This window comes from Thermobia domestica, chromosome 10 (genome assembly GCF_964235325.1).
Source record: "Thermobia domestica chromosome 10, izTheDome1.hap1.1, whole genome shotgun sequence".
NCBI lineage: Eukaryota > Metazoa > Arthropoda > Insecta > Zygentoma > Lepismatidae > Thermobia > Thermobia domestica.
Genome location: NC_137463.1, coordinates 105,231,111 through 105,246,823, shown reverse-complemented (window position 1 = coordinate 105,246,823; position 15,713 = coordinate 105,231,111). Strand labels below are relative to the sequence as shown.

Here is a 15,713-nt window from a genome sequence, read left to right as displayed (position 1 = left end):
GCCTGTTTGCGCACTGAGGTCGAAATTGTATTCAGTATGGATATTTTCCGCAACACAGGTCAACCAACATTATTGGAACGCATAGTTGATGATGGAATGTCTGAAATAATTTCTGAAGAATATAAAATGTTTTCTCTCATTGCGACTATCCCAGCTACAAATGCTTCTGTTGAAAGAAGTTACTCTTGCCTGCACCACTCTAAGAACACTTTAAGAACAACAATGTCCCAAGATAGTCTGTCAGCATTATCAATCATTTCAATTGAGAAAGAATTGCTGTCCAAATTAATGAAACAACCGTCTTGGTATGATGAAGTAATCACACGAAAGGATCGTCGCAACGATCTTCTGTGCAAGTAAAGTAAGTTCATGTTATAATATTTATGTTAGAAATTCAATGCATAACTTAATTCTGTGTGTTTAATATACATGTTTTATCTATTTTCCGTATAGGATATACATTTTTTTTGCAGGTAAGGGGGGAAGCAATAGTGATTCAACGTTGAAGGAAGAAAAAGGATTCTAACCCAATGATAGTTATCCTAAAAGTAATGTTATTTTTATAACAAAATAAAAAGTGATATAGATAGCGATATAGTGAAAGCCACTTTGTCTTCTACAGATGTAACACTGCCAGTGGTGTCAATAACGTCTCTACAACGCGGGAAACCTCGACTGTTATGCCCCCCCTCAAGTGATTGTTTCATACTACGCTTATTAGATTACTACCAGCCCGAAAGTCGGGGGAAAATCCTGCAACGGGGGATGAAGAGCCAGTTTCACCGCCACATAACACTACGACCCGGTTCTCCGTGTCTCACCTATTTATTTAGCCACGAGCCGCCTCTAATATATTAAAAAATGCGAGAAAGATGAACAAGAGAAATAAAGCAAATAGAGCAAGAAATCACATTGTAGTTCGCTGTTTCCAAGTTTGTATTTGAATTTCGGGATCATTATTTGCATTGGAGCTTCTTTCTAGTTCTTTCGATATATCATTTTGTATTTAATACCCAACATTCTATATGCATGGGAGTGTTTGTATTTAATACCCAATATATTCCATGGGGCTATAGTAATACATGGAATCTGAAAGTATTATCAAAGGGAACATGTGCAACAGAAAATTGACACAACTACTTTCAATTTTGGTTTTCCATAAATATCGAAGATATTCAAAAGTACATAGAAGTTTTGGAACTTTTGTACGTTAATGAATATTGCACTTATGTTTCAAACTATCACTTTTAGTTGTATTTTTCACTCATATTATTTATTAATTATTCTGGAAATCTGATTTCAGGATTACTTATCGTGACCCCAATATTGACAATGTTTCTAGGCATGAGAGACACATCAGTTGGTATTATCGGAATTTTCGCCATCCTCGCATCTCGTCTGTTCTACGCATTGGGATCAAAAGAATGGTTGTTTTACCTCGGTAAGTCTAGAAGGTATCTCATATTCAGCAGCTAAAGGATCAAATAAAAGCAATTAAACATTAATGAGTACATTTATATATTCTGTACAGGAATTATTTAAATTTGATAGTAACAAATAGTCCAGAAAAGTTAGAAGGGAAATGGAAGATAAACATTTGTAGTAAGTAACTGAAACTTTTCCATACATATTCTGTAATAACGCACCATCCTACCACTAAAAAAGTTCCATTTGCGAAAATAACTGTTTTGGAGGGAAATTCAGCTGACGGAATATTATGAGCTATACAGTAAGTCATAAATGGTGGGAAAGGGTAAAAAATGACAGCAGTATAGGTGTAATCTTCATTAGGGGCTAGTACAAATTTTATTTCACAGCTTTCCTAGTTCAACTGAAATTCTGTGTGAGTTGAGAGAAATTAGATATAGTAACTAATTAGTTGTGGGTATAGTTTGAGCTTCGTCGGATGTAAAATTCTAATATTTCTTCTGGACACTAACTAAAAGCATTATACAAGTAATTAATTAGTTTAATGTTCCCATTAGTTTCTATTAAACAGTTTTTGCCTATAGAATGCCATAAAGGAGCAAAAAAACAACATTAATACCCGTTTGTTTCCCACACTAGTAATGACACACGAATTGCGCTTAATAGACTGTACCTTAGGGCTATCACTATACTAACAATACAACTGTTAGGTAACGCATTCGTAACGTTGTTTTATTATTTTATTTAGAATGCATTAGTATTTAAGAACTTTAGTGCTGCAAACAACCTGCCAGACAATAACCTCTTAAGCCAATACTATATAGAACTCTTTTTCACTACTAAGTTTAAATGTATTTTTCTGACTTTTGAATTCCTATAGAACTTTATGGTTAATTCGTCGGCCTATATCTAAATGTATGAATTAAACTGCACAAACTGCCATTGAAATTGAATTTAGGTTACAGATGAAAAAAATATTCAAATAGAAGAAAATAACTTCACACATTCAATTTTTACTTAATTCTCTATAACAGACTCCATAGCAATTAGTATTACTAAGGAATGACGATGTACTAAAGGAAGCTAATGAAAGATGACAAATTATAAAGATAATAGGAAAAAGAAGAAACGACTTGCTTAGCTATTTTATTCGGCACTCCGATTACATCAATTTTCCTTTGTTTGTTAGAATGGTACAAATACTTTCTTGGAGTTACAAAACAATACAAAATTCAAATTTAAAAACGTCGCACCATAACCAAACGGCCCTTCGTTTATCGAATGGCACAATTTTTTCTTGGTACTACAAAATGTACAAACAGAGTAAAAAATTTTACTTAAAATTCGAATTTAAGGACGTCACACCACAGCTAAATAATTCCACAAAGTTTAATATGGCTTTCCTTGTACAAAAAGTTACAAAAATATTATAAAATTTTGAGCTAGTTATATTTTGAATTACAAAATCTGCGTCACAAAAATTAGTCTGTAAACTTTAGGATGGCTTTTCTTCGCTTATTTTAAATAATACAATTTTTTGGTTGGTACAAAAATAAAATAGTTAAACCAAATTTATTCCTTCATTTATCTGAATAGTATTTAAAAAGTATAAAATTCTGAGCTAGTTAAAATGGAACTTGTTTACTTTTTAAATTAATATATTTTTATCCTGGTTGCTACAAAATTAAATAGTCCACTCAAATTTATTCATTCGCTTATCTGAGTAGCACAAAGTGATATAAAATTCTAAACTAATTAAAATACACATTTTTCCTGGTTGATACAAAAATCAAATAGTTCATCCAAATTTATTCCTTCATTTATTTGAATAGCATAAAATGATATGAAATTTTCAGCTAGTTAAAATGTAATTTTTTGTGGTTGGTATTAAAATAAATAGGCCACTCATATCCTTCATTTATTTAAATAGTACAAAATGATATAAAATTCTCAGTTGGTTAAAATGAACCTTCTTTACTTATTTAAATAAATTTTTTCCTGGTTGGTAAAAAAATAAATAGGCCACCCAAATTCCTTACTTTCTCAAAAAATAATTCATTTTTTCCAGGTTGGTACAAAAATAAAATAGGCTACCCAAATTTATCCCTTCGTTTATTTGAATGGTATAAAAAGATATAAAATTCTCAGCTAGTGAAAATGGACATTTTTTCCTGCTTTGTGCAAAAATAACAGTCAACCCAAATTTATTTCTTCGTTTATTTGAAAAGCACATAATGATATATGGACAGCTCGGAATATATGGACAGTATATATCCTGTTCAGTATATATGGACAGGATATATACTCAGCTAGTTAAAATGGGCATTTTTTCTGATTGGTACTAAAATAAAATATTGCAGCCAACTCGCTAGTTCAAATGAACCTCCTTTACTTATGTAAATAATACAATTTTTGGTTGGTACAAAAATAAAATATTCCACCTAAATTTATCCCTTCGTGTATTTGAATGGTATAAGAAGATATAAAATTCTGAACTAGTTAAAAAGGACCTTCTTTACTTTTCCAAATAATTCAATTTTTTCTGGTTGGTACAAAAATAGGACACCCAAATTTATTTATTTGTTTATTTGAGTAGCACAAAATGATATAAAATTCTGAGCTACTTAAAATAGCATTTCTTTGCTTATTTAAATAATACAATTTTTCTTGTCGCTACATAAATGTACAAATTTAAAGATGTCACACCACAACTAAATAGGTCACCCAATTTTAAAAATAGTTCTCCTTTGTTTAAATGGTACAAAATTCAAATTTATAAATGTCGCACTACAAATATTCAAAGTAGCTATTTTTTTTAAAAAAATGGCTCTCCTTCGTTTTTTCAAAAGTACAATCTTTTTGGAAGTAAAAAAGGTAATTAAACTTTGTATTAGAAATTCGCACCACATAAATTTGTCTGTAAATTTTAAAATGGTTCTTCATCGTTTATTTAAATAATGCAATTTTTATTTTTTGATACAAAAGTACAAATTTATTAAATAATGTAATTTTTGGAAGTACAAAAATAATACAAAATTGCAAGTTAGTTAAATTTACACAACAAAATTCAATTTTTCTGGTTAGTAGAAGAATGTACAAAATAGAACAAAGAACTTTAAATTTGAAAATATTCCTCTATAATTAAATGGATCCATATTAAAACAACTTCCAATTACGGGACGTTAAGGAACATAAGTCGCATTGGCTTCGTGGTCACCGCTTTTATATAATGGTTTACTATGTGGGACATTTGACATCTTACTATATAAAGCGTATCCAAAAGAGGCTTTATAAAACATAAGCCATAGTTTTTTATAATGGTTTTATAGGGGTCGTTAGAAGGGCCAGTCTTTCTTGTGTAATTTCTGCTACAATAAAAAAGTGAGCTACAAAGACGCCATTCACTTTACCTTACTCTACAGTTCTGTAATGTTAGATAAAATTAGACAAAAGTGCTATTCTCTTATAAAGGTTGTGATTTTTCACATAAACTATTAGCTGTCTTTATACTAACAACTGCAAAGAGAATTTTGATATGTTGTACGGTTTACGAGTTATACATGGTTAAATATTTGAACTTTGAAATTGCGGTTACAACTATTGTAGTATGTGGTAGTCAATGTTTCATTGGTAAATGTGACAACAGAATTTAAATATGTTGTACTGTTTACGAGTTATATATAATTAAAATATTACAGCTTTAATAAAAGAGCATATCCCGCAAAAACTATAAGACCTAGCTAAAAACAAATATTATATTCGTAATTAGCATGTTCGAAAACCCCTATATATCGAGTTTCACTCAAATCGGTTAAAATTTTATAAAAGAGCCTATCACACATAAACCAAAAGACCTAGGTAAAAACAGTTATGACATTCGTAATCAGCATGTTCGAAAACCGCTATGTACTAAGTTTCATTCAAATCGGCTAAAACTATTATAAAAGAGCATATCCCACATAATCTACAAGACCTTGGTAAAAATAAATATAATATTCATAATCAGCATGTTCAGAAACCCTATTATACCGACTTTTATGCAAAGCGGGTAAAAGACGTGTCCTACATAAACTAATATAATATTCGTGATCAGCATGTTCAAAATAAGGGTTGCAAAAAAAAAGAAAAAAAGAAAAGAAACAAGGTCTCTGCTTCTATGTTAAATGCGAGTTAAAAACACTGTTTGTAGCCTTTGGTAATAGGGGTTGAGAAAGGAGGCTGTAGTCTTTTATATCTGCTACGTTAAAAACAATGCTTATAACTTAGCTTTTCTTGTGTAAGCTCTACTATGTTAAATAGCGCTTAGAGTCCTAAGTATTTTCTTCTATAGGGTTAAAAACAGTACTTGTAGATTTTGGTAATAGTGGTTGAGAAAAGGCTATAGTCTTTTATAATCGCTGCTATGTTAAATAGAAATTGCGAAATTCTTCATGTAAGGGATTGTAGCCTTTCTAACATAGATATTGTAAAAAGGTGTCATAAAAGAGAACGAAAATGAAAAAAATGAAATGAAATCTTTGTTTAACGTCCCACGATTATGCCGGTTAGGCTAAAGGAGACGGTGATAATGAGAAATGAGTGAAATTGTGGAATGAAGAAAGTGGGAGGAAACGAGAACCCCGAGAAAACCCACGAGCACGGTGTTTGTCCACCACAAAGTCTACATGGCAAAAGAGAACGAATACACCCCTAAAAATGTGTGATAAAAAGTTTACACTACCTGGTCAAGTCTCTGCTATGTTAAATAGGAGTTGGAAATGTGTTCATAGTCTTATGTATTCTCTGCTATGTTAAATAAGGGTTGCAAAAATATGCCATGGCCTTACGTAATGGGTGTTCGCGTTTATACTCTCTGCTATGATAAAAAAGAATATTTGTAGCCTTTCTTGTGTAATTTCTGCTATGTTGCATAGATATTGAAAATAGAGTTCGTAAAAGAAATGAGTACACCCCTGCTATGTGTTCATAGTCTTAAGTATTCTCTGCTATGTTATATAAGGCGTTAAAAGGTGGCTATACTCCTATATCAGATCTGCTATGTTACATAGGGAGGTTGCGAAAATATGTGCTCATAGTCTTGTGTAATTTCTGCTTTGTTAAATATGAGTTGAAAAAGGTAGTCATAAAAGAGAACGAGTACACCTCCAAAAAGGGGCCGGTTAAAAAGAACGAGTTTTCGGGGTGTTCAATTTTTCATAACTGAGCGATACGAATGGCATCACGTATCGTGTGACACTGGAAAATTGAGTCCTTGCTATCACGACGCCCTGGAAAAAAGGCGATTTTTAGGGTAGTGTAAGTCAGGTGCTGCCCATCTACTTATGAATAATTCTTGGAATGAAATGAAATATCAGATACGGAAGAAACTTACATATGACCAAACCCTTAAAAGCTGGAATATAAGAAATGGTATAGGATCGTAAAGTTGAAAGAGATGTTCGGAAAGCGTTTTACTTTCAGTTTCAGTATTTAGTATCTAGAAGACTAGTGAAGGAGAGTTTGATTAGGCCAAGAACGCAAGATAATGTAGTCCTAAGGTTGATTTAATGAGATCTAAAAGGACTAACATATTTGCTTTTTAGTTAATATGAATGTTGTTGCGGAGTATGGATCGAAAATTACCATATCAGAAATGAGATACACAAAAGTTGTGAAAATAATTTGAGATTAGAACAAATATGAAAAAGATGAAAGCAAATCTGGGATGATTGAAGCTATGGCAATTATAGAAGTTTGAGCAGGGAAAGTAGAATAGGTGACTAGTTTTTAATACCTAGTTTGTATTATCACTAAAATATGAAATGTAAACGATAAACATAAAACAGTGTGAAAAATTGTGAAGGTGGTTGTGAGTCACCGAATGAAGAGTAATAAAAAGAACTCTGATGTAAAGTGTTGCATTGTACGGAGAACGAACGTGGACATTATGAAAAGACAAAAACACATTGTACTTAAGAATTCTTGGACATCTGTATTTGAGGATATTGGAACAACTCAGCTGATTGAAATGATAAACAAATGAGGGGCATTAGGAATAATAGGGATAAAAGAAAATTATGTAAAATAATTAAAAAAGATGTTAGAACGTTATTGGGGAAGAAATCGTATTTCTAGTGATAAAATAATTGATTATTTTCTTGTGAAAATGAACTCAGGTTCTTTAAGATATTTTAAGCTTAACAAAATCAGATTGCGGAATTTGAAATGCTTGAAGATGAATAAATATGTCTACCAAAATTTGTGAGTTAAGTTTGATTGCCTAGGTGATTATGCCTAAGTCAGAATTAAAAAACGTGTTCTGGGAATATATGAATACTCTTTCTGGATTTAGTATAATTCCAGTTTATACGTTCCCTTTAAATTAACTAACTAGCTGTTTACCCTTATTCTCCCTTCTCTTACGGACCATAATCTTTGGGAACTTCTAGATATATATCTGGAAAGCTACTATCAATGCTGGAGGAATTGTAGTGGTAGAGATAGAAACCAGGTTTCCTTAGTTCCTAATTCAAGTGGGTTCCTATTTATATTTCAATTTTGATGTAAATTTAATTGGGTCTAAAAGCATTTTTGTTCTAGCCGTCCCTCTCAATTTTTACGGAGACGCCCATGATAGTAACAGAATAACATGGTCTCATCATAATTCTTATATTAGTAATAAATAGAAATTTAATATAGGGTTGCATTATTCTAGTAATTATTCATTGACAAATTTGTTACCTTTGAGTAATAGCTTCTTCTAGTAACTTCATGTTATACTTATTTTCTACATCCTTTCAGGTGCAACAATTGCAGCAATAGGTCCTTTATTACAAATATCTGTGAAAACGAGTCTTTGCAGCACAGCTTCATGTGACCATCGGGGTAAGTTTCATTCTACAGGAGTAAGTTTCATTTTGTGCCCTATCAGAGATATACTGTCCTCATGAAAAGGACCGTGCCAAAGTCTGCGCGTAAATCATCCTCAGGAAACTTCAAAGGAAGCGGAATACTTCTGAAATAACCCATATGCTTCTTTGTTACATGGGAGGGGTATTTTAACATGACCTTCTAGTTGAGAGTGGTCTTCCAGTTGACCTACCAGAAAAGAAAGCGACGTTGTTAGTATTTACCCTCTTGTACAAAAAGCGATGTGCAAACTTCGTCAACACGTTGTTTCTTCTTAGCTCCATTTTCAACAAACTTAAAAGCTTCGTTACTGAATTCTCTCTGTCTGTCTGTCTGTGTGTGTCTGTTATTTGCGATTTTTTTCAATTTTGAGGCCCCCATTCGATAGAACATCAAAAACTATCTGAAAGAAGTGATGCAATTTTTAATGTCACTCTTACCGTTCCAAAGATATTGGCCAAAAAAGTTCCGATTTCGGAAGATTTAAGGAGCCATATCTTAGAAACCGTAAGTCATAGAAAGAGATGATATTGATGTTGATCAACACCTGAGAGGATGGTGAACATTTTGGTACTAAATAGTAACCGGTGGCCACTGGCCAACTGACCACCGTTCTCAGATATTAGCCAAAAAAAGTTCCGATTTCGGGAGATATAAGAAGCCATATCTCGGAAACCGTAAGTCATAGAGAAATTATATTGGTGTTGATCAATGTCTAAGAGGATGGTGAACATTTTGGTACTAAATAGTAACCGATGACAACTGGTTATATCTGCATTTTCAGTATATATACGGTGATAAAAGATGACAGCTGAATATAGCTAATTCAATAGATCTTCTAATACGCAGGTTCCAAATATGTAAGAGTATTATCTATTGAATTTAATCAAATAAATTTAATATAAATTTCGAAAAAATAAAGTTCGTTTTGGCAATGTTCTGCTTCTGGCAATGAGTATTCTGAACTGCTTAATATATTGTATTGCTTCAAAATGACTGCTTTAGTGTTTTTGTATGTTAGTAATACTATTATTTTTGCTATAATATATTAACAAAATGTATATATTTTAAATATTAAGTTTATCGATGGCAACAGTGAGTTCTGTCAACATCACACTCGTGCCGTTTACGGTTTGTTTATAGTGTTATTTATGAATGCGGTAAATTTTCTGCTTGAGTACAAAGGAAACCAGTTGGGGATCATTTAAACGTGACAAATATATAGATAGGGATGTTGGGAGGGCGCCATACAGCAGCGTCATTTCAGAGGGGGAGGGAGCAAGACCTACAGATATAAGTAACGTTTTACATTTTTCATGGAAATATTTTTTCCTATTGATTAAAATGATACTCGCCTGCAGTCCAAAAGATGCCTCTGGCGCCATTTCAGTTGCTCGGAGGGTGGAGTGTTTTGTCATTTATAGATGTCTGTTGGTATAGACATCTCATGTTGTATCTATAATCATACATGATTTTAACATAAGACATAATTTTGAAATAAAGATACTCGTACTCCCAACAAATGTGCTATTTCAGTTTGATATTTAATTACAGAATAACATCGCGACGCCCCAGCGACATAGCTACAACTTGAGGTTAGCCAACCACAGTTTCGCCTTGAAAAGTTTTTTTATCAACAAAGATTTACAAGATATGCGTATTATTTTATATATTATTCTAGAGAAGTAATGATATAAATATTTCCGGGAATATTATTCATTTTATAGTCATTATTAATTAAATTTTTGAGAACGCCATAAAGGGGAGGGTACACCGAGCAGTCGTTGGGTTTCCGACGAACTAGTCCACCACTGGTTCTATCGTATTTTCCGTACTGAGTAAATCAGGATAGGCTACATTATTTGGTTGGATTGGAATTTAGCGTCCCTTTAAGCATCGGGGCTATGTGAGACATAGATCAAGAGATTGATGTGCCATCCTAACCACATGAACTGCCGCCAGGAATTGAATCCGGTCCCCCGCTGGGAAGACTCTAGATTGTAGTTAATAATTCAATGACACCGCGTGATTTGTTTGCAACAGTATAGCAGGTTTCCAAAAGAAGTTAGAAATAACTTAAATGAAGGTAATTTCAAACTTTCTATGACAATTCATGGTAGTGCTAAAAGAAATCCTAGACAAGTCAGTTCCCATTGACTAATAAATGACACAGAACTGCGTTTTTGCAATCTAAAATAAACTCATAGAAACACAATGAGGAAAGGAGTGAAGAGAATGAGGTAGTAGAATGAAATAAGCCAGTTTTGGCAGTATACGCATAGTCATTGATCTAAGAGTCATATCCCTGCAAAACCATTGACTGCGCTGCCGCTGTTCTTGTTGCCCTATCACCACCGCCTTTAAACCATCTTTCGAAAAGCTTCGCTGTTATATCTTCGTGGTAATCAGCAGATGTTGAAGCAATATTCTTGGCGGACAAAAGTAAACATCCCGTAATCCATCCATTTTCATTACTGCATGAAATATAATAATTCGTTTTTATCTGTAGAGACATCATATTCCATGCTGATTAATATAAACGTTTCCAAGAAGTCCTGAGACAGGAAAGAGCGCAATTTTATTTTAATTAAATTCAGTTTTGAGAATACTCGTTCACAGCACCCTTGTGTACATGGTAATGTTGAGATATATTTATAGGCGACAGAGAGTGCATTTTATGAATTCTTCTGTTGTATAAAGTCAAAAAGAACAACTGCTGCACAGGATAAGCGTATACCACAAGCTCTCTCAATTTTCAAATTTTCTTGCCCTTCCTTTTCTTCGGAGTCTTCATCATTGAAATCTCCTTCTATGCATATCTGTTTGGTAGTTTGCCCTCTTCTTGGAAAGTTACGACGCCAACAGATAAAGCTTCGTACATGTTTGCGAATTGTACAAGTTCTGTCGATAGTTGAGCCTTATGGAAGTTTAACTTTGCTGCAAATGTTGCAAATGCATTCTCTGAAAGACGTTCGTTTATTTTGTTGAAATATTTAAGATCTAGCAACCACAAATCCTTAAGTAATTCAGAAGGATGTTCAAACCTTTCTTCCACATTGTTTACTGCTAAATTCAAAATCTCATAATAATGTTCCACGTTAAAGAAGTCTGATAGGCTTAAGTCTATGCCCCTCTCATCAGATGACTTTTCATCAGCCATTTGTTTCTTCTTCGATAGCCGACAAACAAGAACATTTTCTTCAATCTCAATGTCAGTATAATATTCCTTTAATTGCTGATTCGTTGCTTTGTCAAAGTCTTTCGCTTTGCCATATACTTTTGCAAATTCTTCATCTTCGTATTGAAGTTTCGTCTCGCGTAGCTGTTCACGTAATTTTGCTACTAAATTCCAAGCAGTAGTGTACTTCAGAGTTTGCGTTTGTAAATACTTTGAGACGGGTTGTTCACGCGAATAGATCATCGTACACAGCACATTTCACAATGATTTAGAGTTCTCACCATTTATGCGATAAGGTCTGAACTTGAAACTCTGTTTTCGCATCGAACTGTCTGCTGGTTGTAATGTCATTCAGAAACAATAGAAATGTCACAAATCAGTTGCTTTGGAGCCTGTTGCATCTTGATCATTCCCTTGATAAATGTGGGTATCAATGATCGCACTTAAAGCTCTATGTTTACTCCATCAACAAGTAGCTCCAATTTTTTGAAGCCTTCGAAGCTTGTCACTTCCAGCATAATTCTGCTTTATTTCTTCCGTCCCCACACACGCTTATGTGATCTGATTCGCTTGTCCGAATAAGATCAAATAGATTTACTGCTGCTTCATATTGCTCTGTGGAATATACCATTATCAAATTAAGGACATGAGATATACAATTGTGTGTTCAGGATTGTCTTGTTTCAAATAACATGCCTTCGTAGCAATCCTTCATATTCGACTCCCCATCAAACGAACAGCCCACCACATCTGCCATAGACACATCATGCGTATGAAACATGTCTTTCATCAGTTGACATATATACCCAATCCGGTCGTATCACGAGCCAAAACAAGACTCAGAAGACGTTCAAATGCTTACATAACGAACAACTACACTTAGCTGTTCCAGTGACGATACATCTTGAGTCAAGTCAATTATGACACTAAATGTTTGAGTTTTATGTCAGATAGAATGTACTGCTGAATGGTATGTCCCATAATGCGTATGAGTTTGTTTATGAATGTATTCGACAAAAAGGTGACTAACGAACAACATCCTTTTCCCCTTGCTCTCCCCTTTCTTCCTTCTAATTCTTTCCTACGGTTGCTCAGTTTTATGGACTCCTGTACGTATTCGTTCAGAATATTATCGTATTTGCTGACGAGTAGAACAAGCTCAAAGATGTTTCCATGATTAATCGCTCTGTTTTAAAGCATAGATGATGATTCGAAAGCACTCCTATATGGAAAGTTCTAGTGCCTTACGAAAATAATGATGTCGACTAGTCTTTGTATCACCAAACATCTTATTTCAATCTGTTTTTGTTTCAGGTTCCTTTCACTGATGTCAATCATACCAGAAACATAACAATTTACTCTGGCAATAATGGTTGCCTCTGCCGCATCAGTATGGGATTTTGATTCTTCGTGTTGCTTAATGTCCTGATAAAGGCGTTGCACGTTCACTTCATAATCTGTAACAAATAAAGACTGTATCACGATACACTCGGTGTTTTAGCAAATGCCATACAAGTTGCACAGTAAACTGAACGATTAGTCCAGCAGTAGGAAAGTATTGACGTTTTACTTTCTCTCCATTTGGTAAAACTGTAATACAGTCGGTTTGAACCAAACTGTAGATCAAGATCATCTTCACTGGATTGAATTGGATGATTTTTAAGAAAGATCCCTTTAATAGTGGATCATTTTCCTGGGATCTGATGAAGTGAGCGTTGGGGAGGGGGCTTTTCTTCATAAAGATGCCAGCTTCGTTTATGCTTGGTAATGGGGCCCCAGGGTGAGGACCTATTCTGTTTCTTTATGGTGTGGCAATACCTTGTCAAACGACTAACAGAGCGCCCCAGCAGGACTATATAGAAGTCAGTCTTATTTAGGCATTCATGTGGCCCCAATAGTACACATTTAGACAATGTGATACTGGGGACACATTTTTCATATTGTTGAAATATATTCTTACTAGGCCACAAACAAAGACCCCAAACAGGACTTTATAATACTATTAATTTCAGTTCAATAATGGGACCCCAAAACTACATTCAGTGCTGGGGGCCACCGAACCCTGGGAACGGAACAAACTATAACGAGTTTTTTAGAGAGGGCCCCGGCAGGGATTCCTGCCCTCCTGCCCTGGCCAGTCAGACCCTGGCCATGTTTAGTGCGTTGTTGTGTTTCTTCTTTCCATAAAACGAAATATATTATGTATCGTAAGTTTTTCACGTTTACTTACAGATCTCTATGAATACGCATCCCAGATTTTCGATATTCATTCGAGGATTCTCCAACTTCACACAGCATTTCGATTTGCGATAGCACTACTTGACGAATTTTAGAAACGGGTAGATTTCCTTGATCCGAATGAACTGACTCAGAATTTGATACCCACGACCTATACATTTTAGCAAATTATTCTCACAAATGAATGAAAAACAATATGATAAGGAATCTGGTAAGTCTCGTTGGAGTTACCGCATTCCGAACAAGAACTGACGGTCTTCTTATTCTTTAAATAGATGATAAGATATCAGATATAAGCTGATTACACAAGTAGTGATAAAGAGTGACAGAATATAGCAGTACAACTATACATTCTGTTATACATGTGGTCTGGGATTGTACTTCTGAAACTTCGCGCCCTTAGTTGTCGAGAGGTATCATCTCGGCCTTTAAGACTGAGCTGGTGTAGTGATCATTGAAGAGGTTATCTTCAATACATAGTGATCAAGCTCTTGTGATACATCTATTGGCTCCCAAAACCTCTCACCAGACGTTCACAGTGTAAGCTGGTAGATTGTGTTCGCAACGATAGCGTCCAACACATTTGCGACCATTACTGTACTGAAGTAACATTCGCCAGGAAAACATGAACGTCTACTCTCAGTACGCTCTCAGTACGTTATTCAGCGCCCATTGTACAGTGAGGTGATTGTGGTTCTGGGTCAATGCAAAGTCCAGTGTTTGGTGGACGCCATCGATCCTTCTACACAAAAAAGTCCACATTCGTTATCATGGCCTAGTGTCATACTTCATATTGTTAACGACGTTGACAAGGAGGCGCGGTGGCTCAGTGGTAGAGCGTTCACCTCCGGTGCTTGGGGTCCCTGGTTCAATCCCACCTCGCGCCGTGTGGACTTTGTGGTGAACAAACACCGTGCTCGTGGGTTTTCTCGGGGTTCTCTTGTTTCCTCCCACTTTCTTCATTCCACCATTTCACTCATATCTCATTATCACCGTCTCCTTTAGCCTAACCGGCATGCGGACAACATGTTTGTTATCACATGGTGTAATCACATTGCTCAATTCATTGTTCGATCGTTCCTTTGAGAGTTTTGTTCTGTATCGCTTACATACATACATTACCGTTGTGGCTCACTCTGTTATGAAGCCACATATTGTGGTTACGTTTATATTGTCTTCGTTATTTCTACCTTATTACTATAATTACAATTTTGCCGCTTCTATCAGCGACTTCTTTAGAAATTATTCTTTGTTTGTAATGTAACTTTACACTACAACTTCCGTTCGTATGATGGCTTGTTGTCACTCTGTACCACGTATTCTAATATGTAGTAGAACATGTGTGAGTGAGTGTGTGTGTGTGTGTGTGTGTCTGCTATCATGTTTTCGCATAAACACAAGTGACCTTGAGGCATCAAGTTCTGTACACAGATAGAACTTCATCAAATTTAATCGCATACGAAGCCATTTTTCTCGATTTTCGACTCAAAATGGGATTGGAGAATCACACTATCTGCAGGATCTCAGATATAGAGTATCTGAGAAATTTCTCAAATCAGAAAACCCAAAGTACTTTACTGTATTGTAGGTTGCATACTTTCCAATTAGTGCAAAGAACGAGTTCTTAAGCTAGTAGTAATTATTTTAGTTGGTAAACATTACACAGTTTTATTAATTACAAATGAATTTATCTTGATATTCAGCGTCAAGTTAAGCGTGAGTTGAGCGCGCTCTTTAAAAGTCTTGAGTTTGAGCGTGAATATATTCACTTTTACACTCTAAGTTTGAACTGAGCTAAGCTCGTTTCGAAAGTAAGTGTTTATAACCCTTATAGATAATTAAACATATAATCATAAATCTGATTCACCATGTACTCTTATATACAAATGTACGTAATAAAAACATTATGATTTAGTTCTATTATAGAAATTTGAAGCTATTGATTTTATAAGTACCGTACCAATTTCCCTCTGAAAGTCAC

The 15,713-nt window shown here is 34.6% G+C and overlaps 1 protein-coding gene across 1 annotated transcript in view; it reads left to right on the top strand.

Moving 5' to 3' along the window:
- The window catches only part of LOC145662623 (uncharacterized), an 82,549-nt gene that overhangs the window by 52,088 nt on the left and 14,748 nt on the right, over nucleotides 1–15,713 (top strand). The window contains exons 4-5 of the mRNA XM_081728362.1: nucleotides 1,304–1,441; nucleotides 8,209–8,292. Of these exons, the coding sequence (XP_081584488.1) occupies nucleotides 1,304–1,441; nucleotides 8,209–8,292 (222 nt within the window). The remainder of the gene's footprint in view (nucleotides 1–1,303; nucleotides 1,442–8,208; nucleotides 8,293–15,713) is intronic.